This window comes from Panthera uncia, chromosome B4, assembly GCF_023721935.1.
Source record: "Panthera uncia isolate 11264 chromosome B4, Puncia_PCG_1.0, whole genome shotgun sequence".
NCBI lineage: Eukaryota > Metazoa > Chordata > Mammalia > Carnivora > Felidae > Panthera > Panthera uncia.
The window spans coordinates 128,891,059-128,917,067 of record NC_064809.1 but is presented as its reverse complement, the minus strand read 5'-3'; the positions used below and the strand labels follow the sequence as shown (position 1 = coordinate 128,917,067).

The window sequence follows — 26,009 nt, the reverse complement described above, 5'->3', positions numbered from 1 at the left end:
TACCTTATTCTGTTCAGTAAGCCAGAACAGGGGTCCCAACTGAACTAAAGACACCACAAATGTTAGCTGCACGTACAGAAAGGGCAGGATTGGCCATTCGAGATGATCAGTTAACAACTTTATTCTTTATCATCTACAAAAGGGCTGGTGTTTTGTTCCAAAGTGAGAGTTGGTAGGGCTGAGACCCGTAGGGGACCTTTGGAGTCCCTGTTAATGACAGTAAAACATTGTATTCAGTCAGCCCCTGCCAGCAGGTGTGGGCCTGGCGACCACAGATCCAGACCAACCTCCTGAGTGTCTGAGGACAGAGGCCAGGGTGGAGGCCGCAGCTTCCAAAAGTAAAGCGGTGATGCTCTTAGGGGCAAAAGAGTTCAGGCAAAACAAGGTCCCACCCTGGAGAAACCCTGTGGAAACACAGACGCCACAGCACCTCCCACGGGGACAGAGAGCGGGGGGGGGGGCGCTGCCCAATGCTAGAGTCCTCCACTTCCGAAGGCACCAGCGGGCAGAGGCCCCTATAAGCAGAACCAGGTCAAAAAGCAAGAAGGACACAGCACACCAAGGAACAGGCAGGGGCCAAAGGGCAAGGAGCAGAGCAGCTGCCTACGGATGGCCGCGGCGTGGGCCGGTGCAGGAATGAACGTGCCCACTGGAGGACTGCTCTCTGAGCTTGTTTCCTAACCGGAAAAATGGAACACCACCTCTTTCCTATCTAGTAGCTTCAAAATCAAACAAGTGAGGGAGACACCCAACAGCACAGCCACATCACAGAGACTTGTCAACACCACGTTTCTCCTTCTGAGCCTGCCTATCGCCACATGGACTTGGCAGCTGGTACAGTGGTAAGCAGCACGGGGACCGTTCACTGGACACCTCCCATGTGCTGGGCACATCACAGCTTCACCGTATGTTCTCTCACCGAATCCTCACAACCCCCGTGACAGAGGCGCTTACCTCTGGCTCTAGACGAGGAAACTGAGGGTCAGAGAAGATTGGCAGCTTGGCCCCTGTCACCGCTGGCAGAGGAGCCTGGGTTTTGAAGCCACACATGCCCGAGAGGAGAAGCTGGGCTCCTCCTGACCCCGCCCTGCTCCACAGCTGGGGGCTCCAGAGAGGCACAGCCAGCATTCCCCATGGCAGCACCTCCACCCGGAGGGCCTGGGCCGGGAACATGACACCATCAACTTGGAACAAACTTTTATTTTCTGTGCCGGTCCGGTCAGTCCATGGCCGTGGGTCAGTGGTAACTAGAAATAGTTGGAAGGAGGGGAGGGGAAGCGACCAGCAGTTTAGAAGCAAGAAGAATGGAGAGGGCTGGGATGGGAAGAAGGCAAGGCTGAGGAAGGACCCAGCCAGCTGGGTGTCTGCCCTGGTTAGAAGAACGTATCTCTACCCACCAGTCCACCCTAAACCAAGAGCTTCTGTCTGCAGCTCAGGCCAGGCTCGTTTGGGCCCCACAGTGCCATCTCTGGCCTGGAGGACCCCAGGCGGTGAATCTTCCAGAGGGCTTAATGCTCTGTGCTGGGCCTGGAAGAATCTTTTTCACAACCCCCTACCTAACCTCCCCACACCCCCACAGGGGCCTCCAAAACTGGGGCTCAGACCTTTCCCTGTTGTGCTCCTGTAGCAGCCAGCTGGGGCAACACGGCGGGGCTGTGGTAGGGAAGAGGAGTTCTAGCCCAGGCCTGGCTCAGAGGAACACATCCCCACCAACAGGAGGTGCTGGTGAGCAGGACCCAGAGCGAGTTGATGCGAGTCCAGGTCAGCCATCAGTGCCCCCAGGCCCAACAAGATGCAGAGTTAAAGTTCAAGGGCCAAAGCCTCAGCTCAGCAGAATCAGCAGAGCAGGAGTTGCCCTGGCCTGGCCAGGCAAACAGGATTGTCTCCAAGGAGAAAAAAAAAACCCACCTGCTGTCTTTGGGTCAGTGGCAAGGGTCAGAGTTAGGGGCAGGAAGGGTCCTACAATCCAAGTGCCAGTCCCCTCCACACATCTACAGGCTACAACTTAAGAGCTTTTGGCATAACACGGTTTTGGGTTTAAGGGGGTAAAAAAGGAGAGAGAAAAAAGGAGGCCACCACGCTCCATTCTGCTAAAATCCCCCTAGTCCCAGAAGGAAGGCTCCCTGCTCGGGCAGCAGCAGACACTGATGAATCCCCTAAGCCCTGAGTCCGGCTCTGTAGAGGGCTCTGGGCACAGACGAATGAGCACAGGGGAGGAGGGTGAGCACAGGGGAGGAGGGTGAGCACAGAGGAGTGATGTGCTCCTCAGCTTCTGAAAGCCCCTAAAGTTTGTCACAGAAACACACAGACGGATGGACAGATGGGCAGGCAGCCAGCTCCTGGAGGCTGGTGGCCACAGAGGATAAAAGGAGAAAGACTGCCAGGGCCCTGACTGGCTACACTTCTGCACCACACACCCACCCACCCACCCACCCACACCCACATACACACACACACACACACACACACACACACACACTAGAGAGAGAGATAATAAAAAGAATAAAAACTAAGGGCCCAGATATACAAAAACTGTGAGTAAGGAAGAAGGCAGGGAAGAAGGTAGATGATGGTCAGTCCTCCGGAAGTCTGGCCACCTTCCTCAGCTTATAAATTACAACCCCCCTGGAAAATGGGGGTGGGGGGAGCATGATGAGGCTCCAGCTGTGGCCTGGGGGAGGACGGGTGGTGGTCAGAGCTGCTCTGGCCCATCTGGTGGCACAGTGGCCAGAGTACAAGGATCCCTTGGGTGGTGGGGGTGGGCCAGGGGAGATTCAGCAGCCGCTGGCAGGAGTCACGCAGGCCCCCTGGGACTTCACTTTGTGACGCTGGCCCCCCCGTCGCCGGCCCCCGCTGCTGGGCTTGGGCTGAAAGGGAGAAAGAAGGAGCTTGAAACGTAGTGGCCCACTGGGAGCAGGGCAGGGCGGCACAGGGGCAAGGCAGCGGGAAGAGGGGCAGGAGGAAAGCCAGCAGGCGGTATGGTCCCAGCCTAGGCCGAGGCGTCAGCTACTGTGTGACTTAGAGTACAGCACTTCTCTGCCAGATGGAGCCGCCATCCACCCTGCCTCCCTAGCGGGCAGGTCACACTTGACGACAGTGAGCCGTTCTGAGAAGCACAAGGCGAGCAGGAACCAACACCTGCCCCCACTGATACGGAGAGAAAGGCTCAATGTGGGACAGAAAACAGAAAGGACAGGTCCAAGCAGAAGTTTCCTTCTCCAAAGCGGGGTCAGATGGAGAAGACACCGGAAGGAGCAATATGAGGGGGCGAACGGGACAGAACTGGGGGACAAACCTAACAGGAGATGCCGAGCGACAACCACACTGGCACGGGGCCCGCCCAAGGCCACCTACTCCACCCCTGCCACGCAGGACGACCCTCTAAGGCAGGGCCTTTCCAACCTTCTGGACCACCACGGACATACCCCACTCCCCCCCCACACAGACCGCAAGCACTCTTACTCAGAGAGGGAACCCCTGACAATTTTCTATTCTGATTATTGACACCAAATACTAAGCAGGACCGACTAAACTGGGCTTTCTACAGGGCTTTCTACAGTGTTCGAAGAACGCTCTGCCTCAAGAGACAACCGGCACACACTTAGCACTCACGTGCCAAGAGCTGGAGGGGAGGCACCTTCTACGAACTGCAGACACGGCAGCTGAGCACAGGCTGCCCAAAGCTCTCCTGTCACCCCCACCGGCTAGAGGAACAGCCACCCTCCCACTGCCACCCTGAGGTGGTCAGGGGACCAGACTGGCCCGAGAAGTCCACTCACCTGTGCCTGGAGACCGCTGGACAAAGCCGGCTGCACCGTCCCTAGAGAGCAAGCTTCATCTCCAGGCGGGGGTGCCCCTACTGCTGGCCCTCCAGACGGGCCTCCCTCTTCTCGTTTGGCCAGGGGGCCCTTTTTTGTTGACTGCATTTTAATCTGCTGGGGCTTCGAATTCATCGGGGAGTTGTTGGTGGTCTGGAGGAGCTGCAGGAGCCAAGGAGTTGGAGATGGGGCCGGAGCCGCAGGCAGTGACGTCAGCTCTGCTGCCCAGGCCCTGTGCCTCCGCCCCCAGGGACCTCCCCCTCCTTGGCCCGGCTAGCCCTGGGCGAGGTGGGCGGTAGGGAGGCCGTGACAGTGGCAGCCAGATGAAGGGAGGTCTTCATTCCCACTCAGTGTCTCGGGGCTGCTCCAACCCAGGCTGACGTCTTGCCTGCCTCAGCCCAGCCCAGAGTGGCTCTATCCTAGCCCCTGCCCCAGCTGCTCTTCCCGCAGGCCACTGTGAATCTTGTCAACCTCCCACCTAGCCTCGCTCCTAGCTGGAGTCCAGCCTGCCCAGAACCTTGTGAACCCAACTTGAGGCTCTCTTCCTTGCTAAGCTGGCTGAACTCCTCAGGGAATCAACTGAATCCTCTGCTGCCCCTGTGACAAGAGTCTGGGGCAGGCTTTAACTTCAGGCCTCCCAAAGAAACCACCTGAATGCCTCAGCACCTGGAAACATCTGGAGTGTGGCTTTCATGAATCTTAAGAGCTCCCACCCAGGAGAGACTGATTTAAAGCCTTCCCTTGGTGGTCTAAGTTCAATCTCAAAGCAGGGAGGAGGCCTGGCTACACCCCCAAGGGCACTATGGCACGTGCTGGCAGCTTCTGCCACTCTCAGCCAGCCCCAGAGGCAAGCAGCCTTCAAAGATACGATCTTCCACCCACAGTACAGCCCTTGGAATTGCCTGGATGAGCCTGAGAAAGGCCGTTCTGGAGGCAAGGCCAGCCTGAGGTGGATCCCAAGATCTCACACAGGCTGTTTAGAGCAAGAATCAAACCACTCTATCAACTGCCCCTACGCAAGAACATGGGTGAAGCCCGCAAAGGGCATGAAGTGGGCTCCACGACACAGAAACAGCTCAAGCCCAGGCACCCTAGCTGTCCAACAGTCACTATATCCTGACCCACTGCTGTCAGGGTGCCCGCCCCCCCACCCCCACCGAGCCAGGCCACTGGAGCCTATGCCTGGCACCTCAGAGGCCGACCATAGCTGGGACCAGATACTTTCCTACCACTGTTTCCTAGGTAGGACAGCCAGGCCTCAACCCCACCTCCTCTCCTCCACAGTCACCACCAAAGCCCAGGGAGGCAGAAGGCCCAGAGACACCTCTCGGGAAAGAGAGAACATGGCACCGAGGCCACACCTGAGCACTGTTTTAGCTCTCCCAAGGCAGGAACTAGTGCCTCTGTCCCTGGCAGTTAGCAGGATTCTGCAGGGCTTCTCCTGTTGTGCTCACAGTCTGAGAATGGGATGGTCCCCAGGACTCCCTGGGACTGGGCAAAGAGGTCCTCCTGGCCATACCTTAGTGATGGTGCCCACGGCCTTGGTGCGGCCTTCCCGAAACACCAGCCGCTGGTCTATGTGCAGGTACTCAGGGGTCTTGATGAAGCGGAAGTGCACGGTGGCCTTGTCCCCGGTGCGCAGACAGTCCTTGTCCATGCTCAGAATGGTGGCCGTCTGCCGGATGCTCCCACAGTGAACTGTCAAAAGAGCCAGGAGGTCAGGATAGGACTCAGCTGCTCAGTGGCCCCCAGGCAGGAGAGAGAGCATGGCACACGCTTGAGCTGTGGCCAGCTACAGGCCTCAGGGGGCCGCGTGTGGCCAAGCGAGCTGGAGTTCCGCTCTTTGGTCTGCTCCTGCTGCACACTGTCAGACCCCACCTGTCCCCGGACCCACAGTCTTGGTCCCCAAATACAGGGCACTCTGTTTGCATGTGTACCTTCTCTAGACTGTTGGCCTCTTGACAGCAGAGTTTGCCCATCTCTTTGTTCCTGGCACCTTGGCAACACTGCCTGGCACATAACAGGCCGACGTTTGCTAAAGGAGTGAGTGTGAGGCTCTTGAGGGCAAGTCTGGGTCTCCAGAGCCCGGCACAGAACCGGCACTCAGCTAATGTGTGCAGGAACTGATTAAACCCTGTGGCTTGTGGGCAGAACAGAGGGGAAGGCATCACTAAACACGATGGAGACCTGACTCTGGGGTTTGGGGAGCTGTTAACACTTTGTTGAGGGAGTTAGAGCAGAGGGCCTCCTGGGCTGGCAGTGGCCTTAGACACCTACCCATGGCCTGGTAGCGTGGACTGATCGTGGTGGGGTGGTGGAGGACAAGGATCTCGGCCTCAAACTCCCAGGATGCTTGGGGATTCAAGCGTGGGGAAACCATCACCATGCCCTTGCGGATAGACGAGCGCTTGATCTGAAAGAAAGAGGGAATCCCAGACCTCAGGGATAATGATGCCCAGGATTCTATCCCCTGGTCCCAGAGGACCAGGCGTCCCCTCTGGGAATGAAGACCACCCCAGCTCAGCCTTGCCCTCTTACTGCACTGGACCACAGGCCTTCCAGGCGGACAATACAAGGCCGGCTTAAGTGCTATATGGGAAGCTTAAACATTGCTCTGCGGGGCAGCGGGGGCGGGGAGGGGTGGTTGTGTCAGGAAAGGCTTCACACAGGAAGTGGCATTTCAGCTGGGCCTTGATGGATGAATAAGAATTAAGTGGAGGTGAGAGGGCACAGGCAGGCGAGTATGCAGATGTCAGAGACAGGGTGAGCATGATGACTGCTGGAGGGAGTAAGGAAATCCCATTCTATTGGTTAATTTGATTGGCAGGGAAGGCAGGTGACCCTATAGCTAGCACTCATCCCAAGTCCTGAGGGATGGAAGGTTGAATGGGAGGAGGATCTGGCATGGATCCCAATGGCCCTTTGCAGTGGGACCATCTGCATAGGAGGGAAGTGTCTTTCTGACCTCACCACTGAGTTTGGGGGACCCTCCTCAGGCACTAGAAGGGGGAACAGGGCTTAGGAGGGAGGTAGGCCTGGGTTCAAGTCCTGGCTATAGCACTTACTAGTTGTGTGTTCCTAAGTAAGTCACCTGGGCTCCCTGAGCCCCCGTTTTCTCACCTGTAAAAGTGAGGTCAGTAATCCCTGCCTTACTGAGCAGCCAGGACAACTGCAGATGGCCCTGAGCCCAGCGTAACGGAACCCGAGGGGGCTGTTCTTCATATTCTAGACACTCACCTTCTTCAGCGCAAAGGAGGCCGTCTGGCCCCCCCGCACCTCCTTGACAGGCATGCGCTTGCGGTGGATTGATTTGACAGCAATGGACAGGAAGTTACCCAGGGGATCTGGGCCCAGCAGCAGTGTGTCATTCAGCTTGATCAGGCCTCTCAGTGTTGTCCCCGACACCACTGTCCCCACACCCTGCAGAGAAGGCCAAGGCCCAGTAAGTCTATGCCCACTCAGACCCTCTCCACCGTATACTTGTCCTGATGCCCCTGTAGGAAGTGCCCACCCAGTCTCCCATGCCGCTCGGTCCACCAGAAGCCACTCACTGGGACAGAGTAAGTGTCATCAATCTGAAACTCGGCGGGCTCTTCCTCTCGGTAGCTGGTGCGGGGAGAGAGGAGGTTGAGGAACATCTTCAGCAGATCTAGGTTCTCACCTGTGACGTTGGAGATCTGGAATATCGGGCACATCCTAAAGTGGAGGGTGGAGAAAGACAAAGGAGCTCAGATGGCCAGCTCCTGGGTGACAGGGTGGGAAAGGTAAGCACGTGCTGCTTGCTAAGGGCCCCCGGCCTCCTAGGGCTCTACGCCTCTGCCCTGACCTTCCAAGGGCTGGCCAGACCTGCTCTAAGGCCTTCTTCTCTCACTCAGTTTTCTCTCTGAAATCTGTCCCCTCGTCCCTGTCCTTCCACCACTGCTCTATTTGGGGCTCGTATGACTGCCTCTTCTTCCTAAAGCACACACATGCTTGTTTAAAATTCTTACCTGCCTTTCTGCTGCAGAGGAGACAGCCTGAATTCCCTCTGTCCAGCATGTCGGCAGGTTTATTTCCCTCAAATTCCTGTCTGCCAGCCAGACCAGAGAACCTTTGCTTCTCCCGAAAGCCTAATACTTTTTTGCTCCCCGTGTGTATCTTCACTCTGATCCTCCTGCCTGAATTTCTTCCCTTTTACCCAACTAAAAAACCCTCTCATCCTTCAGAGCCCATCTCCAATGCAGATTTTTCCAGGAAACCCTTCCCAGATGGGCACTCTTGACTCCTGCCAGCTCTTGGAAAACTTTTTGTGTCTGTTACATGTGACTACATCTCAGTTTCCATCAGTCATTACAATAGGCTCTCTGTCTCCTATCCAGGGTTAATCAGAGTTTTCAAGATTGGGAATTATATAGTCTCCACAGCTTCTAGAATAACACCTGCACAAAAGAGGCGCTCAGAACGAAATGAAATGAAATGGGGCCAGCTAAAACATACCTCCTCTGCTGGCCGCCTGGTGGTACTGAAGACAGCATCAGGGCACAGCCATAGACCAAAATGCCAGGCTGCTCTGTGTTCTGTACTACAGACCAAGCCAGGAGGCGATGGCTCCTAAGCAGCCCCCAGACTCTGGGAAAAGGAGCAAACTTAACAAAGTTCACTATTATCAAGAGAGTAGCTCTCTGACCAAGGAGGTGACCACCCTGAGGACAAAGACTGTGCCTGAGTTAACTGTGAATCCTCAATGCCCGGATGAAGAACCTGGCACAGAACAAACATCCAATAAATGTTTATGGAATCAAAGGATACACTAATAAGTAAATGCCAAAACTGTTCTGTGATGAGACAGCTTTTGGGGGACAACAGTATAAAAAATTAATAATAAGGGGCGCCTGGGTGGCTCAGTCGGTAAGCGTCCGACTTCAGCTCAGGTCATGATCTCGCGGTTCGTGAGTTCGAGCCCTGCATCGGGCTCTGTGCTAACCGCTCAGAGCCTGGAGCCTGCTTCGGATTCTGTGTCTCCCTCTCTCTCTGGTCCTCCCCCACTCACACTCTGTCTCTCTCTCAAAAATAAATAAACATTAAAAAAAAATTTTTTTTAATTAATAATAAGTTATAAAAATGGCTGCGTTTGTATCACACAGCAGCCAGACACAGGGCTAAGTGCTTTACATGCATCATTTCCAACACTTATGAGAACGCCATGGAGAAGGGAATATTATTCCCATTTCACAGGTAAGAAGACACTGAAGCCTCAGCTGAGATTCCACCCTCAGCAAGGCCAGCACCTCAGAATATGGGTTGCCTGACAGAACTTCTGGGCAACACTGCCCGGCTGGGAGAACCTGTACTGAGTTCAGAATCTTCTAGTCCATCCAATCTCTATGCCTGCCCAGACGTGAGTGCTCACTACCCATTTACCTCTCAGAGCTGAAGTTGGAGGCCGTAACAATCACATCATCCTTGCTCTGTACCAACACAGGGATCTTCCGGCAGCCTGGCGACTTCAGCAGGCGCTGTAACAGCTTCAGGGTTTCTTAAAGGGTGAAATGGAACACAATTAGGGGGACACAGCTTTCTCTTTGGCCAGGCTTCCAGAGCAAGACTGGTCCACTCCTTACTGACATAAGCAGGAGACAGATGGACAGACCAGCATTAAATGGCAGCCCTGGAGAAGCAAAAGGAGGATCAAAACCTGGGGTGGGTAGGTGCTTGCTAGAGTTAAAAACAGCATAGATAAGGTCTCTCTGGTAAGGTTACAAGTCTGAAACCGGTCAGATTTCTCCAGAGTCTCTAAAAGACCCACATCCTGTAAGCCACGACAAAGCCAACGTTCTCAGAATGTTCTGCTTCCTCAATAAAAATTCATCTGACAAAGGACCTCTAAGACATTTACACATCCACAGAAGCCCTTATAAGGCATTCCAAAAGGACACCTCTCTACTTCTCATCTACCGTCTGTAGCAGTGAGGAAGAAATGTGAGGCTGTTCTGAAGCCTTTGGTGATAGAAGGCAATCAGACCCTCTGCCCAAATGTCTCCATATATATCCCGTTTAGATGCTAAAAGCCAATGCCCTGGCCCTGTGGCCAGCTGAAAAGAGGTGCCAGATCAGGGATCTCAAGAATCCTATATTTGGAACCAGAAGGAACAAAGAGCAGGGCATAATTCGAGGGTGTGCTCAGACCAAGAGCTAAACAGAGGAGGAAGCAGAAGATTCCGGGTTGACGGAAATTCAGACCAAGGTCTGAGCACAAGGGAAAAAAGCAAAAGATTCTGGGCTGAAGCCCTGGCAGCACCACCAAGGAGCCACAGTGGGCGACAGCCCCAAATAGAGAGACTGCTGCTAGCTTGCAAGCTTCACTTACCTTGTAGGATGTTGGCAGGACACATGTCAATCTTGGTGACCACCACAAAGACAGGCACATTGAGTGCCAATGCCAGGCCCAGATGTTCCTTGGTCATCCCCACGATGCCAGCATTGCTCCCCACCTGCCCCAACACAGAAGCAACAGTCAGGACAAGGGAGACAGAGTAAGGGTGAGCACAGGGGCTCGAAGAAGGCTGGGGTAAGAGAGAGCTCCCATCTCTGAGGCTTCCACATCAGAACAGGACACATGGGGCAGAAGTCTTGGGCCGGAAACCAAACAGCTGTAGATGGAAGCTGGGCTAGGCACCAATGGCTTTGACCTCTGATTTAACAACGTAGGCTATCCAAATCAGAGGAGACTTGGAAACAATAAAAAAGACAAACTCAGACAGTCTGGGAAAACAACCGTCTAGAGCCATCAAGGATACATTCAGTTTAACATCACTGGCCTCCAGTTTCCTGGTCTATAAAATGGAGCCGTAATGACATCCACTTTAGAGGGCCTGTTAAGGTTCAAGTGTCATAACATACGTCAGAGATCCAATACATCCGGCACGAATGAGGTGTTCGGGCAATGGCAGCCGTTGTTATTGTTACTGGTCCTTCCCGTAACAATTAATGTTTTAAAATATCACTATAAAGGCTGCCCAAATAAACTAGGGCACATGTACAAGTGTGCCATACAAAACGTACCAAGCATGCTATCAAAAAGAAAGAGAGACTCCTATCTACTGATATGGGTGAATCTCTAAGACATGTTTTTAAGAGGAAAAAAAAGGCAAGGTGTATGTAGCATGCTACCGTTAAAAGGGTGTAGAATGGATCAGGGTTTGAAAAAAGCAGCTGTAAGAAACTTGGGGAACATCTGAGATAATATAAACACTTAGAGCCTAGATATTGGAGAGTATTAGGGAACTCATGTGCATCTTCCCAGCTACAGTAACAGTAGGAGACAGTTCTTACTTTTAGGAGCTGTGTGCTAAAGTATTTGGGGGTCAAGAGTCACAATGCCTATAATCTTTCAAATGGTTCAACCAAAACAACAAAAACACACATATGCATCCATCACAAACACAGATGAACACAGCAAAATGTTAATGATTGTTGAATCCGAGCAGTGGGTCGATGGTGTTCGCTGTACTATTCCTTCAACTTTCCTGACTGTCTGAAATTGGAGGGAGAGAATACATCCGCATTTGCTGGTAGGATTACAAAATATCTCTGGAGACTACATACGAAACTGGAAATACTGGTTGCCCTGGAGAGGAAACGGAACAGAGGAGGAAGGGAGACATTTCAGTAAAAGCATTTTGGTGTCTTTTTGTTTCTGTGCCATAAGAATGCGCTACTTACTAAAACTTACTAAAGTTGAGTTCAAGTTGTTATGACGGGGCACCTGGGTGGCTCAGTCTGTTAAATGTCTGACTCTTGATTTTGGCTCATGTCATGATCTCACGGTTTGTGAGATCGAGCCCTGTGTCAGCCTGTCAGCCTGTGCTGAAGGCACAGAGCCTGCTTGGGATTCTCTCTCCCTCTCTCTCTGCCCTTCCCCTGCTCCTGCACACATGCTTGCTCTTGCTCACTCGCTCGCTCTCTCAAAATAAATATTGTCATAACATATTTACATAGCGTTTAATACATTCCAGAACGGTTTCTTCCCCTTTTAAAATGTTTTAAAGTTTATTTATTTGAGAGAGAGAAGCACAAGTGGGGTAGGGGGAGAGAGAGAGGGAGAGAGAATTCCAAGCAGGCTCTGAGCTGTTAGCGCTGAGCCCGACCATGGGGCTCGAACTCACTAACCGTGAGATCATGACCTGAGCCGAAATCAAGAGTTGGATGCTTAACCGACTGAGCCACCCGGGTGCCCCTTACATTCCAGAACGGTTTCAAGCGATGCCCTTCATTTGATCGCACTTCACAGGTGAGCCGCTATCCCACTGACACAGACGTCTCTGCCATGTTCCCTTCTGCTCACACCAAGACACCTCCTCTCTCTTCCTTCTAATTCTTCCCGTTTCTTCCAACCACCTTTCCTATCCAACCCTGACTTGTTTGCATTCTTTCCAGCTGGGATAAGAGAATGCTCCATCGCTCTGTTGTCTCTATATTTTATAGACTCCTTCCCCCACCCCCGGAAATTTATTATCATGGAGCCATGATGATTTCATGTTTTCTACAGAAATTTTTAATATTTGGATTATAGCCTAAAAGTCAGATAATGTAGAACATTTCATCTAGGGTGAAGGTATTTCCTTTAATTGCCCTTGTTCACTATACTTAGTTAGAAAAATGCCTACTTTACACTGGTTTCTACACCTTTCTTAACAGTCCCCCAAATACGCCCTATGGCTCTTCCTCTGAAACCCCTTCTTGTAGAAGTTTTTCTTAGCCCAAAGTTGGTGGTGGCCCCTGAAATGCTCAAGGATATGGGAGATCCTGATTTTTTTTTAATTTTTTTTTTTAACGTTTTATTTATTTTTGAGACAGGGAGAGACAGAGCATGAACAGGGGAGGGTCAGAGAGAGGGAGACACAGAATCTGAAACAGACTCCAGGCTCTGAGCGGTCAGCACAGAGCCCGACGCGGGGCTCGAACTCACGGACCGCGAGATCATGACCTGAGCCGAAGTCGGCCGCTTAACCGACTGAGCCACCCAGGCGCCCCTGGGAGATCCTGATTTAATGAGATCCCAAGAACCTTGGGTAGAGAGCCACCAAGAGTGTTCACACATATGCTCTGCTTCTTTACTCTCCAGTTTGGGGAGAATTTGCCTGAGAACCTGTGTTTGTGGGGCAACTTGATCAATTATGCTCTCAACAGATGCTTGTGTTTACTGCACTTATTAATACAGGCAGCTGGAGGAACCAGGAAATGGGGAAGGGCTTTGAGAAGCACTTGCCAAAGGAAAACTTGCTCACTTGTGCTCTCTGTGGAAGCTGTGAAGCTGTGTGCAAGGCAGTGGGCCTCACAGACTCCCACACGCTGTCCAGGGAAGAAAATCAGTGGGACCCAAATGGAAACTTTGCAACATGATCCAACACAGAAGCCTCTGCTCCCTTTCCTTTTCAGTTGATCTATATTTTGATGAGCTGCCAAAAAATCTACTCACTGGACTGTAAGCTCTACGGGAGCCCGGGGTGGCCCTGTATCCTTCAGGCCCCAGGAACGGTGCCAGGCCCACGGGAGCCTCTCCTCCCAGGCTTTGACAGAGGTGACCTCCCGGGCCCCTCTTGATTGCCGTCTGTGCTCTCTTCCATTTCTTCCCAGGTTCGTCATCTCTGGGGGTGCCACCTAGTATCACCTCCGCAAAGCAGCCTAACCCCGCCACGGGAAAACATTTCTGAAGGTGGTAAGTGAGCCCCAGGAGAAACCCTCCTCTATGCCTCTTTGAAAAATAAAACAGGTCTGCAACCGGCACCAGGGGGAGAGATCGAGGTACGTACACCACCAAGGTACAAGACCACAGCACTCAGGGGACCAGGCATCCCTGTAAAATGTGTCATCCTTACCCAGCGTCAAAGCCCCGAATCAACAGGCCTCTGTCGCAGAACAATCTCTAGCACTCGCGCGTCACCACCTCCCCAACAACCCAGCTGGAGCCTCCCCTCCTCAGGAGTGCTTCCCACTTACCATGAGCATGCAGAAGTCCGGCAAATGACCTGTCATGCCAAAGACAGTGGTCTTCAGGTACTTCTCATGGCCAGCCAAGTCGATGAAGGTAATGACCTTAGTGGATTTCTCACAAATCTTTGTCCATTCCAGGCTGCCACCGTGGCTGTCTGGCTTGTTTACCACATTGCCTTCACTGTCAAAGCCCAGGATGTCGTTGCCCACACTGCTGGTGCGACCAGATTCAATCTCATGTTTGTGGCGGAAGAGTTTCTGGCGGGCAAAGCCTCGGCCGTTGTCCAGCTCCCCGTGTGTCAGGACCCCCAAAAGCGTGCTTTTGCCGGCATCCACGTTGCCTACCACTGCTACCCTGCATGTACACGAACCCATACATCCTTGTGAGAGTTAGTGGGTAAGCAAAGTGAACCCGAGTACCTGGATCTCTAAGGACACACTGCCCCTGAGCCTCTGCAGCCCACTGCTCCTCCCACTCGTGGCTGAGCACACTGGGAATGTCCCTGGAAGCACAGCCTCCAGAGTAGAAAGAATTATTTCGGAGGAACTAGACTCCCATCACGATGGCCTTCTCTCTTGACGTCCACTAGCTTCCTCAAAGCTGCCAGACAGGAGCCCCAAGCCGGCAGAGGCACAAAGTGCTCCCCTCCAATATCCTGGTTTTCAGCCTCACAGGTTGATTAGAGGAGACAACGTAGCCTCGGATAAGAAAAGGGTGCCTGGGTGGTTCAGTCGGTTAAGAAAAGGCAGCCCACACAATGGCCACAAATGGATGGCTGGCCTCCACTCTTACCAAATGGAAATATTCAGGGAGGGGGAAGTACAGAAGCAGAAAACGGAGCTATCCTACCTCTGGACACTCTTTCCTGGCCTCCGAAAGGGAAGGAGTGGCAAGTGCCAGAGGTTCAATCACTGCTCTCCGTGAAGCCCTAGACCGCAGGGTCACGCAGGGGTTCAGAACCCCTGAACCGTTCCGAAGGCCTCCTCACCTGACCTCCAGGAAGTCATTGTCTCCTACTCGTTTCCGGACCAGGTAATCACGCACACGGCCCCCCGCTTCTTGGCGTTCCCGCAGGAGGATGACATCAGCCTCTATCTGTTCCGCCATGCTCTTCACTGTGGCGTAGGAGGCCTCCATGTCAGCTTCGCTCAGTCCATACTCAGTCCCATCTGGTGACAAGAGCCCAGACATCAGCCTGCCAACAAGTCAGCCGTTCAGCCACCCCCACCAAACCGCATCCCCCCCCCCCCGACCCCAGGCACTGGAGAACAACACCGCTCTCTCTACCTGACACTTTTCAAAAACTTGGGCACACACAGAGTTAATAAATAATAGTGCCACGGGCTTCCCCTTGAAGCAGGGTATTCGCTAATTCATTCAACAGTAATCACTAAGACTCTCCAAGGTTTCATGCCAAGTCTCATGCTGGGTACTGGGAGTACAGGTGCCCTCGGCGAGCTCACAGCCCAGCGGGAGAGGCCGAAAATTAATTAACTGCAATACAACTTGAGTGCTTTACTATAGAATTATACAAAGGGACCGTAAAGTGTAAGCCACTAGCACAGCCTAGGGAAGCTGAGGACAGCTCTGCAGGATGCCGAGTCCAAGCTGGGTCTCCAAGTATGAAAAATGGGCCTACGGAGAAAGGAGTAAAAACATCCTAGGCAGAGGAGCAAAGCACGGAGCATGGCAGATCACGGCACATTCAAGGACCAATAAGCAGCTTGGTGTGTTGGGGAGCAGGATGTCAAGTGGTGAGAGACCCTACAAGGGGTGAGAGCCGTTAAGAGCAGACAGACACCAGACAGCAGCAAAACACATTATGTACCAGGCAGTGGGAAGCTTTGGGAGTTTAGGCAGGGGTGTAACACGATCAGATTCACTGTCGGCTAGAAAGAGGTCTTGAGCAGCAATAGAAAGTGTGCACTGGCAAGGGAGAGACCAGAGAGGGGGAGCCCGGTTAGGAACTAATTCTAATAACCCAAGCAAGAAATGATGAGGACAGGAGGCAAAGGAAAATTGGGAGAGAATTTAAGAATGATTTTAGGGATAGATTTTTAACTGAGGTGGCTCAGGTGAAACATCCAGCAAGTAGCCAGAAAAAATGAGTCTGAGCTCAGAATGAGGAAGGGAGTCCAACGGAAAGACATGGACCAATCAACCAAATCACCAGAGTGTCTACTGTAAGGTAATCCCTGCGAGGTGCTTTCAACTTGGGATCATTCAATTCCTCCCACAAGAGCTCGTCGGCTTTTCCTCCAGCCTCTGGGTCTCAGAGAGTGAGTGCCTCTGCCCCTTCCCCAGGCTAATCCCCCAGCATGTGCCCAACCCCTTCTCTTCTACTGCCTCTCAAAGACTTTACACTGCCTTTTCCCACCCCCTCTTCCCTTCTACCACCAAGCTTCTCAAGGGAGTGATCACACCTGCTGACTGTATTTCTGAGGACTCTGGAAGAAATTAATTTTCAAGTCATTAATGGCCTTCAACCACTCATCTAATGCCCTTTACTTGACCCCCTACAACACTGGACACTGCTGGCTACCCTACCTTTGCTTCCCGAAGCACTTCCCTCCCATGCTGCCTGCCTATTGCCTGAACTCTTCTGATTTACCTCTCTACCCTCTGTCTGGTTCCTTCCTCTCTCAGTGGTCCTCTTCTCTAGCCTCTGAACATTTATTTCCCTTGGCCATCTCATCCTATGGCTCCAACCGTCACTTTGTAAACGACAAAAACACTCATTTCTAGCACTGTCCTCTTCGAAGAGCTCCAGACTGGATTTCCAGTTGCATGCGTGAGAACTCTTAGAAGCCCGGCATCTAAACTCAACCACTCCACACCCCTTTTTAAACCACAGCACAAAAACGAACACTGCTAGTAAAGCACTTTAGTCCTCCGTGCAATCCTATGGGGTAAGCATTACTGTTCCCATTTAGCAATGAGATAAACAGGACCCGGAGAGGTCTCAGAGCTGGTAGACAGCCAAGGGGCCATGGGCGTTTGGGTTTTCTGATTCCAAACGTAGAGCCTTTTCCTCTGGCCAGGGTTCCTCTTCGTGCCCGGCCAGTTCCTCCCTTGCCTTCCCTACTTCTGATGGCAACACTACCTTTCCAGTCACCCAGGCTCAACACTCATCCCTCCAGTCCTGATTCTAGCTTTACGCCTCGCCCTTCTGTCCTTGTCCCTGCTCTCCTGTTGCCAATCCAGTGCCACCAGCCCAATTCAAGCCCTGTTCCACCTCAAACACTACAAGACCCCTAGCTGGTCGTAGCACATCCCGGCTTTATTCCCTGCAACCCATCCTGCATACACACAAGCTTAAGCTCCTAATCCAGGCACAGTTCTGGCGTTGTTACTTCCAAGTCAAACCCTCGGGCTCCCCCAGTCCAGTAGCAACCGGTTCCAATTTCTTCAAGGTCTCCCCCATTTATCCCACACCTCCTCCTGTTTTGTCCCAACGCAAGTGGCTCAGTTACCATCCCTCCTTGTCCCCTACACTTCTTTAGATCTATTCCTTTGCTTACATATTTCCCATCCTAGAAAGCACATCAGCACACCACACACTACCCCCCTTGTGGAATAGGGTTCTGGATGCATGTCTTCCCCCACTATATACAAGGATCTTGAGGACAGGGTATCTCAAACATTCCCTGGATGCCCCATGAGGGTGCTTTTCCTCCATCAAGTCCTCAAATGTTTACAAAATGCAAAAAAAGAAAGAAAGAAAGAAAGAGAGAGAGAGAAAGAAAAGAAAAGAAAAGAAAAGAAAAGAAAAGAATACAGAGGGATTGGTTGGGCTGAGGAGTTCCCAAACGCATGGCCTACTTAGCTCTAGAAATCTTCTAGGTTAGAGAAGGGCTTACTGAAAGTGTTCCTAAGAGAAAGCCTGCTAACCTTGCCATTCTAGCCAGACTCCCAAATTCTATCCAACCTTCCCTGCTTCTGGTACAACAAAATGCTTCCGGGTCCTGTTTCACACCAAGGGGCAATCACGAATGTCACCTTGTCTATCCAGACCTCCCAGCGAATGCCCCTAGTCACATTACCCTTCTCCAGCGTGCACTGCATTCCTCATTCTGTAGGAGTGGAGACAAAGGCCAAGGAGAAAAGCTGTAGAGGTCCAATTACTTAAGGCCACATATTTAGCCATGCCCAGACCTAATCAGATTTCTGTCCTGCCATCTGGCTTACCTTTTCTGTATGCACTCTCCTCAACGTGCTTTTAGGATAAAAGTCTTAATTCCTTGATATGGCGTTCAAAAACCATCAAGATGTGGGCCCTGCTGATCTGTCCAGGCTACCCTCCTGATACTCCCAACCTCACATTCTATGCTCCCACTTTACAGAATCACTTTTGGTCCACCAACTATTCCACAATCACCAATGCCTCTGTGCCTCTGTGCATGTGGCTTTCTCAGCTCACTCACTACTGCCTCCATTTAGCCTGGAAAACTCCTACTCACCCTTTAGTATCGTTTCAAGGGGCACCTCCTCTTTGAAGCCCTTGCTGACTGCCCCCCAAAGACCTGACACTCCTCCTATTTCCCTGAACTTTTAATACAGGAGCTGGTTCTTAGAAAGCCATGACTTAATATGAAAAATGAACAAAGTTCTTCTTGAAAAAAAATCTCCTGGCCAATCAACTCTAACCTGGAATCTTTAAAAAATTATTACTGTCATGATTAATACTAGGTAACATTTCTGTAATACTATAGTCAAGCGTTAATCTTCGCCATGACGCCACGGGAAAGATTCTATTATCAACCCCATTTGAAGACAAGGAAAAGAGCCAGTAGGCAAAGGCAGATCTACTACCGGGTGAGACCGCCTCCTTTTACAATTAGGAACGTATACTTAATGAACATATTACTCTGCCCAGAACTTTTTAATATCTAACTTACCCACACAAAATCTCTCTGAGGTAGGGTGGGGAAGCGTGCCATTAACTCCATTTTACAGACAAGGAAGTGATAAACAGAAGTAAAGCACAGGAAGCCGGTAATGAAGCTGACCCCTGGGGGCCTTGCATCTGGTTTAGTCCTCTATTTGATGTTCAACTTGTTTAACTAGTTATGCTCTCTTTCTACCTCTAAAGAATTCCAGTAGGAAGGAGTCACTGAATCTAACAGCATCCAATTGGTGGATGCAAAGATAATGCTTGGGTGTGTGGATGTAATAATGAATACTGAACATCTTATGCTTTGCCACTGGAGGGTTAATTAGTTGTGAGCTGCCAAGGCATGGTAATGATGGGGGGGAGGGGGCGGGGGAAGGGCAGGGTCCTAAGAATACAGACCATCAAAGAACAGTCCCAACGCTTGTCAAAATTGGTCTAGATATGGTTTCTTCAATTCTACAAGCGTGAAGTGGCCTGAGAGTGGCTCATCCTAACACAGCAGGCCAGATGTGCACCTGAACAAACGCTTTTAAAAGACTACCAACAAACCCCTGGTCACCAAATAGAACGGCTCTTTCTGAACCTGACTCTCCTTGCTGTCTTTAGCACTTGCCAGTGCTGACCAACCCCCTCCCCTTCTTGTCAGGCAGCCTCTCAGTGTGTCTACCTCTCTGACCATGCTTTCTTTAAAGTGATAAGACCCGAAACTGGGAAGGTAGCAGCAAAGATGGAATGGAAGGGACGGATAGGAGAGACATTTCAAAGGAAAGCACAGCAGTATTTGGAGATCAAACCCTTCTTCCATACGTCAGTCTTGCGGCATTTCCAAATATTTTCTGCTCAGGTTATCTATGTATATACTATCTTTCTTCCCGGGTCAGAGGCCAGTTTATAAGTATCCAAAAGTACTTTGCAACAGTATCAAGCCCTTAGAAGATACTTAACAGATCTTCTAGTCAAATAGCTAAAGAATGGCTTTGAGTTTTTCTCCATCTCTGACTAAAAAGAATTATTACCTGCCTTTACAAAGCCTGCATTCAGCAAAGAACTGTTCCTTTAATGACGCATCAAGGCCTACCAGGGCTTCCTGTGAAGACGACAGAGCCAAGTTCTGGTCCAGGCTAAATTCATAATTGTTAACAAGCCCAGCTGCCATTTCAGCAAAAATAATGTCATAATGAAGCAAGAGTAAGTAGGCCTTGTATCGAGGGAATATTTTTTAATACCTAACTTATCCACACAAAGTACCTCTGAGGTAGGGTATCCCTAGGAGTGACCAAAGGGGGGCGGGGGGAAAGCCCAAGATAAAATTTAGAGGACTGCCCTCCTCTAAAACAGTGGGCCCCATTACAATGGAGCAAGCAGGCTGGAGGACATTGATCAGCCCCTTCCAGAATGGTAACAAGGCTACATGTCTGACAGGATCTCACAGGGAGAAAAAGAAGACTTCTGTTATCACAGGTAACCACAGCGAATGGTCAGTGTGGTCTGAGGCAAGGCGGTCTTGCCAAAGGGAGGAACGCTGGGTGTCCTTTTCTTGAAGACGTCAAGAAGAATCACGAAGGTTCTCTGCAAAACAGGTAATGACAGCAATGGGATCCGTAAACCGGGCCTAAAGAGGGAAGGGCCTAGAGCTGCCCAAGGAAGACTTAACTGTAGACCTCACTGTGACTTGCTCTGTTACCTGGGATAAGAAGTTTCCTCGCTTTGTGCTTTCCCTTTATGCAAATTGAGGGTACTGGAGACAGCAAGGAAGCATCTGTAGAACCGCCTGGACAGTGAGTCTTCGACATCAAGCATATTATGGTCACTAAGGTGGGAGTTAGTATTACCACTTTGCACTGTTATGTTCTCCCAAACAGTTGTGCAGACACTAAAGAATCACTGCAGCCGACACGGGACCAGGAAGTTGATAAAAGAAGGACAATGCGCTCTAAATAATTTTTTAACAATAAAGCGAAAGGAAAACTATGCTCACCTGATCCCTGCCCAATGACATATATGGTCTCTCCGCATCCCTCGTCCATCCTCTCCCACATCTGCCGAAGTAGGCTGTCATACTGCTCTGATGTAGGGCTCACTAGAACCAGCTAGAAGAGAAACCAACAGCCTTAAGACCACACTTACTAGAAGAGCACCACAGCCAAGGTAGATCAGTGGCCTGCCCAAAGACCCTGATCGAACCCCGCAGCATCTTGATCTAAAATAACTACGCGGCCCCCCTCATGTCCTCCTCTCTGCCTCCCTTGAAATAGCCTCTGAGCCTTAGCCTTTTGGGAGTTGAGTTCTATGATGTACTAAAATGAGTATGTCCGAGCCACAACCCACAGACAAAAGGGTGTGAGCAGCCTGCTTCCTGCTGCTTGACAGGAGGGGCAGGACCCACCACGACTGACAACGGGGCACTGTGGGGAGGCATTCAGGAGCCGCGCTTTGTTACCTACGTGCCAAAGTCTGCTACCCGCACTTTGCAGTTCACCGGACAGAGAGCTCCTACACTGCCATTCCCGCCACCCTAGGCCGCTGGTTCTCACAGTAACCAAAGAATTCGGTTCCATCTCGCCCTGGCAAGATCTTGATTATTTAGAATCGGCAGTAAAAACTGCCGCAAGACTCATCTCCAGCAACAAAACACCCATTACCAGTAAGGCGGGTAATTAGCGCCATCATTCTGCAAATTTCTGTCAATAACGTGAAAATATAAACTGCTTATTTGGGGAGGCCATTTAGCAATAGGTATGTCAGATTCCATTCTCTGACCGCTTGTGTGTGACCTTGGACAAAGAACTTAACCTCTCTGGGTCTCAGTTTTTCAATCTACAAATAGGGATTATACTACCTGAATCCTAAGGCCACTGCAAAGACCAAGTAAGATAACATGTAAAAACACCTAGTCCACGGCTCAGTAAGTGGGAATTCGTTTCCTTCGCCCCATCAGCCCTAGGAAAACCTTCTCAGATGAAACTAGCCACTACAGTTCACTGATCATTTCTCCCTCTGAAAGCTCTCAGAACTTTTGGTCTCCATAGTCCATTGCAGCAAGCGTATATACACTTAGAGCTTCTAGTCTTTTCCTCAGGAATCAACACATCCCTTCTCCCTCTCCACATTGTCAGTTTTTCTTTTCAGTATCATCAAAATTTACAGACCTACGGCTTCTCAAGTTCAGAACAGTGAGAAGGACTTCCCCAGCTCTGCAATGAAGTAACACTTGCCTATCCCGGAACATTAAATGAGTTGGTCAGGAAATGACGGTACTACTCTCTTTGCAACTCTGCCTTGCACGTTCCCACCCTGTGTCTTCAGGATTCTTCAGCACCTCGACCATGAACTGACACCCGACTCATCTGCTTCCGAAGCAAGTGCATTTCTTACAACTTCCTGAGTTGACTCAGTAGGGCCTGTCCTTGTAAACCTGGGTGCTGCCTGGGTCTTTTGCTTCAAGCCCATGGCCTCACACATTGCCTCTGGCCATCCCTCTCTCTGAGCTTGGCTATTCTCATTACCGTAGTGGAGACAGCAGACAAGAAGACTGTTAAGGAAGCCAGATAGCTGGTTTCTAAGTAGGCAGCTGAGACTAGAGGGAGAGAATACAGTTGAAACTTGGTTGCTTAGGTTGCAAGGGAACTTCTCTCCGGTTTGGGTCAAGTTTCATGCAGTTTTGCCACCAGACTTTGACAAGGCACAAATGTTTTCAAGGCTCGACAAACACCTTTCATTGTAACTATCCAGCAACAGGTAGGAGGTGGCATTGATGTTCTGTCTTCCACCCGCTGCTATTTAATCTGCACAGGGAATTACCAGTTGTTCAGTTCCCTTCAAACATTTACTGAGTGGTATGTATCGGGGTCTGTTAAAGAGACAAAATTCAATCAAGTAACTTTAAAGATCTAATTGGCTTTATTCTACATTCATGAATCAGGCGGCATCCTATCCAGCAAGGAGAAAGGAGCTCCATGTAGCTGCACAGAAAGGAAAGATTTTATAGGCAGAAATGAGGTGAGACAAGGTTATTAGCGAAAGAAAAGAAAGGATCCGTTTCAGGCAAGGTTACCTTCTCTTTGGGAAAAGCAGGGGGGGTCTTATCAGGCAGATTACCTCACTAGTACTGACCAAGAAATTTCACTCCTGGGAGAGGCTGAAGCTGCAACTAAGTGTTGCCGTTCTGGGGGCAAGTGACTCCATCCTGGGCCTGTTTTGTTTTTATTTTTTAACACGTCGAATACATTTCTCATTTTTACAACATACTTGGACTTATAAATGATGCAGCTATAGGACTGAGAGGTTAAGAAACTTTCCCAAGGTCACAGAGCCTTTTTAAGTCGCAGGGCAGGAAAGGGAACCCAGCCCTGACTCCCAAATTGGCATTCTTTCCTTTATTGATGTTTAAGCACCTTCAAAACACCCGTCGCGTCTTACACTTACTGCTTCATTCTCACAATGCCAGGCAGAAGCGGAGCCCTTAATTCCTGCCTACCTTCTCCCAAGCTCAGAAGCCCCGATTTAAACGGTCCTTCATTATTCCATTCATACAGGATGAGGTTCCACTCCCAGGATGGCGAGATTATGGGTCCTGCCCATCTTTCAGTTTTGGTTCGTCGAGCAGGAATTCCTCGGACAACCCTCCCTCCGACCGAGCAACTACTTTCGGTCTCCTTTCCCGACACCAGGCAGAGCCCCGGCGGCCTTCCTGCTCCCGGTGGGGCTACCTGATCCTCCCGCGCCGCCGCTCCCCCTGCGCCAGCCACCTCCGACTCTCGGCTGCCGTCTCGGGGGAGGCGGCACCGCTCCGGGACCGGGACCGCAACCGCGCGGGGCGCTGCGGGCGCCCCCGTTCCACGTGGCCGAGCCGGGATGGGGGGGCAGCGATCCCGGCGGGAGCCCGACGGCGGGAGGCCGGGTAGGCGCCGCCGGGCGAGGACGGCGGTGCGCGGCCCTCGGGGGCCACCCCCTCGCACTCGGCCGGGAGCTCCAGACGCGTCCCGCACCGGCAGGTGGGCGGGCTTGGCCCGGCCCCTCCCGCCCCCGCCGGCGCCATCACCGTTGTCCCGGAGACGGCTCGGCCCACCGCCCTGTCCCCCCTCAGCGCCCGCCCGATCCCCTCAGCGCCGCCGCCGGCGCCCAGGCCTACCTTGCTGGTGAGGTCCAGCTCCGGCTCGCCGTTGAGCGCCTCGCCGTCCTCGCTGCAGTCCGAGTCGAAGCCGCCGTGGAGCCGGGCGGCAGCCGCCGCGGCCCTGGCCGCCCCCGGCGAACTGGGCTCGGGGGCGAACATAGAGGCCGGGACCGGCGAGTCCATCGGGGAGCGACTCCGCTCCGCCGCCATCTTTAATAACTTAGGCTAATTCGTAGCCGGCCTCCCCTCCCTCCTCGGCTCATTTGCCTAATCTATGCGTTGCCCCGCCCTGCCCCTCATTGGATAATTTATGCGAAACTTCTCCAGCCGCGTAAAGAGTGACACGTATCTCTAGCTAAGAAACAATCGACCAGGCCTCCTAGCCACCAATCACTGAAGCCCTTTCAAGTACCTAATGAATAATTAATGAGGCCCAAACCCCAACAACAAATGTCTAAGACGTCACGCGCCTGGATCGCAGCTCGGGAGGGGGCAGCGCCGCGTCCACGCTACCTGCCTGGAGCCTTCCAGCCAACGGGAGTGGGCAGAGTATGACTGACACAGCAGCCATCCAATAAATGGGGGAACACACACAACGTTTACCCTCACCGCCCCTCACTTCCCCCTTTCCCATAGGCGGTGCTCAGTTTCCAAATCTTAGGGCAAAACAGTCGGCGGGGAGAGCCTCCCGATGATGGACAGGGGCAAGGCCCAATCTAGTCACCGGATAGGTCCCGCGCCTCGGGCCACCGCCCAGCGACATAGTAAACTGCACAAGGCGCCTCCCTCCTCTTGACTCAATGACTCCGGGCAATTCCTGCAAGACCGAAATCCGACGTGCTGGCAACCTCCAGGCAATTTTAATAGTAGGATCGATGCCTGGAATACTATAGCAGCAGAGCGAGGCAATTAATGAAACGCTGACCTTAGGGAGAATTCTCCATTCACTGCCTCTGCGGAGAGAGCAATTACGGGACCAAAAAGAGGCAACCAGCTAAAATACAAGCCAAAACTACCTCACCGCATTTGTGAACTGTGAAGCCAAGATCTAGGGTCTGTGAGGGTAGTTTCCAATGGATGATTCCTAAAGAGTAGAATCGGTTGTGGAAAGCCCCAATCCAAAATACTATCAGCACAAGTTTTAAGTATCTTTCTCGGTTTCGAACGTTTGAAAAGCTTGATAAAATTAGAGATTAGCCAAAACTCGCGTATCTGGCCTTGGCCACTCGTCCCAGGCAGCAATCAAGAAAGAGCAGCCACTGAGACAGTAACCTATCCAAGATCCAGGGTTTGGAACACAAGATTTAGTAAGAGTCGGGGTTCAAAATGGCCGTCAGTTTTAAGGATCCACCTGATTAAAAAAAAAAAAAAAGAGGCAACTTCCACTTGCTCCTGTTTTCAACTAAAATCAAGCCTTTTTTCTTTAAAAAAAAATGTTTTTTAACATTTATTTTTGAGACCTAGAGACAGAGCATGAGCGGGGTAGGGACAGAGAGAGGGAGACACAGAATCCAAAGGAGGCTCCAGTCTGAGCTGTCCGCACAGAGCCCGACACAGGGCTCCAACTCATGGACCATGAGATCACGACCCCAGCCGAAGTCTGACACTTAACCAACTGAGCCACCCAGACTGCCCCCACCCACCCCCTTTTTTTTTTTTTACAATCAAGTCTTATGTGCACAAACAGCTGGGAATCTGGAACCGGAAGTCATTCAACTCCAAGGGTCTTGATAACAGCTCTTCAAATGCGTTTTTTCTTTTCTTATTCTGGCTACATTGCTCACAACTATCCTACCTATTACTCTATGAGGTAGTTAAAAATGTTAAAATCTTGATTTGGCCGAAAAGCCAAATATCAAGCATTAGTAATCTAGAATAATAATTAGGATATAGCATCTTACCAACTGGCTCTTCCAGAAAGAATTTAAGTTCAGAATGTGCTGACATCTATTGGTACACTAAAACACATGTCCTCCTCACTATAGTGCTTGCCCAGAAAAAAATATTCTCAAGAGAAGGTGCTTCTTTACTTGAATAGAGAAATCTACAACTACATTTGGGGAAGGGAATTCCCTACCCATTTTTACATCCTCTTTCTGAAGAAAGGGTAGAACCTAAGTTCAATCCTGGGTCCACTACTTAGCTGTGTGACCTCCCAACAAGTTAATTAACCTCTCTGAGCCTGAGCTGTCTCCTCTTAAAAAAAAAAAT

The 26,009-nt window shown here is 51.3% G+C and overlaps 1 protein-coding gene across 2 annotated transcripts; it reads right to left on the bottom strand.

The window, feature by feature from the left end:
• Positions 1 to 103: 103 nt before the first annotated feature.
• On the bottom strand, positions 104 to 25,411 carry GTPBP1 (GTP binding protein 1). Of its 2 annotated transcripts, none has more exons than XM_049626351.1 (12): positions 23,817 to 25,411; positions 20,664 to 20,775; positions 14,780 to 14,960; positions 13,797 to 14,145; positions 10,165 to 10,288; positions 9,219 to 9,333; positions 7,370 to 7,514; positions 7,056 to 7,238; positions 6,096 to 6,231; positions 5,338 to 5,516; positions 3,780 to 3,980; positions 104 to 2,867 (listed from the first exon to the last, which is right to left on the bottom strand). In XM_049626351.1, the coding sequence occupies exons 1-12, from the start codon at positions 24,006 to 24,008 to the stop codon at positions 2,775 to 2,777; spliced, it is 2,010 nt and encodes a 669-aa protein (XP_049482308.1). In that variant the 5' UTR covers positions 24,009 to 25,411; the 3' UTR covers positions 104 to 2,774. The 2 variants fall into 2 exon arrangements, with proteins under 2 accessions (XP_049482308.1, XP_049482309.1); XM_049626352.1 differs by lacking the exon at positions 23,817 to 25,411 and adding an exon at positions 22,398 to 23,742.
• Between the last annotated feature and the right edge of the window lie 598 nt (positions 25,412 to 26,009).

Bases quoted from the DNA above. Each gene is read 5' to 3' on its own strand.
- GTPBP1 (XM_049626351.1), bottom strand. From the start codon at position 24,008: ATGGCGGCGGAGCGGAGTCGCTCCCCGATGGACTCGCCGGTCCCGGCC. The intron at 14,146-14,779 runs GTGAGGAGGCCT...GTGTACATGCAG, and splicing joins AATGACTTCCTGGAGGTCAG to GGTAGCAGTGGTAGGCAACG. The intron at 7,515-9,218 runs GTAAATGGGTAG...CCTCCACTTTAG, and splicing joins TCCAACTTCAGCTCTGAGAG to GATGTGCCCGATATTCCAGA.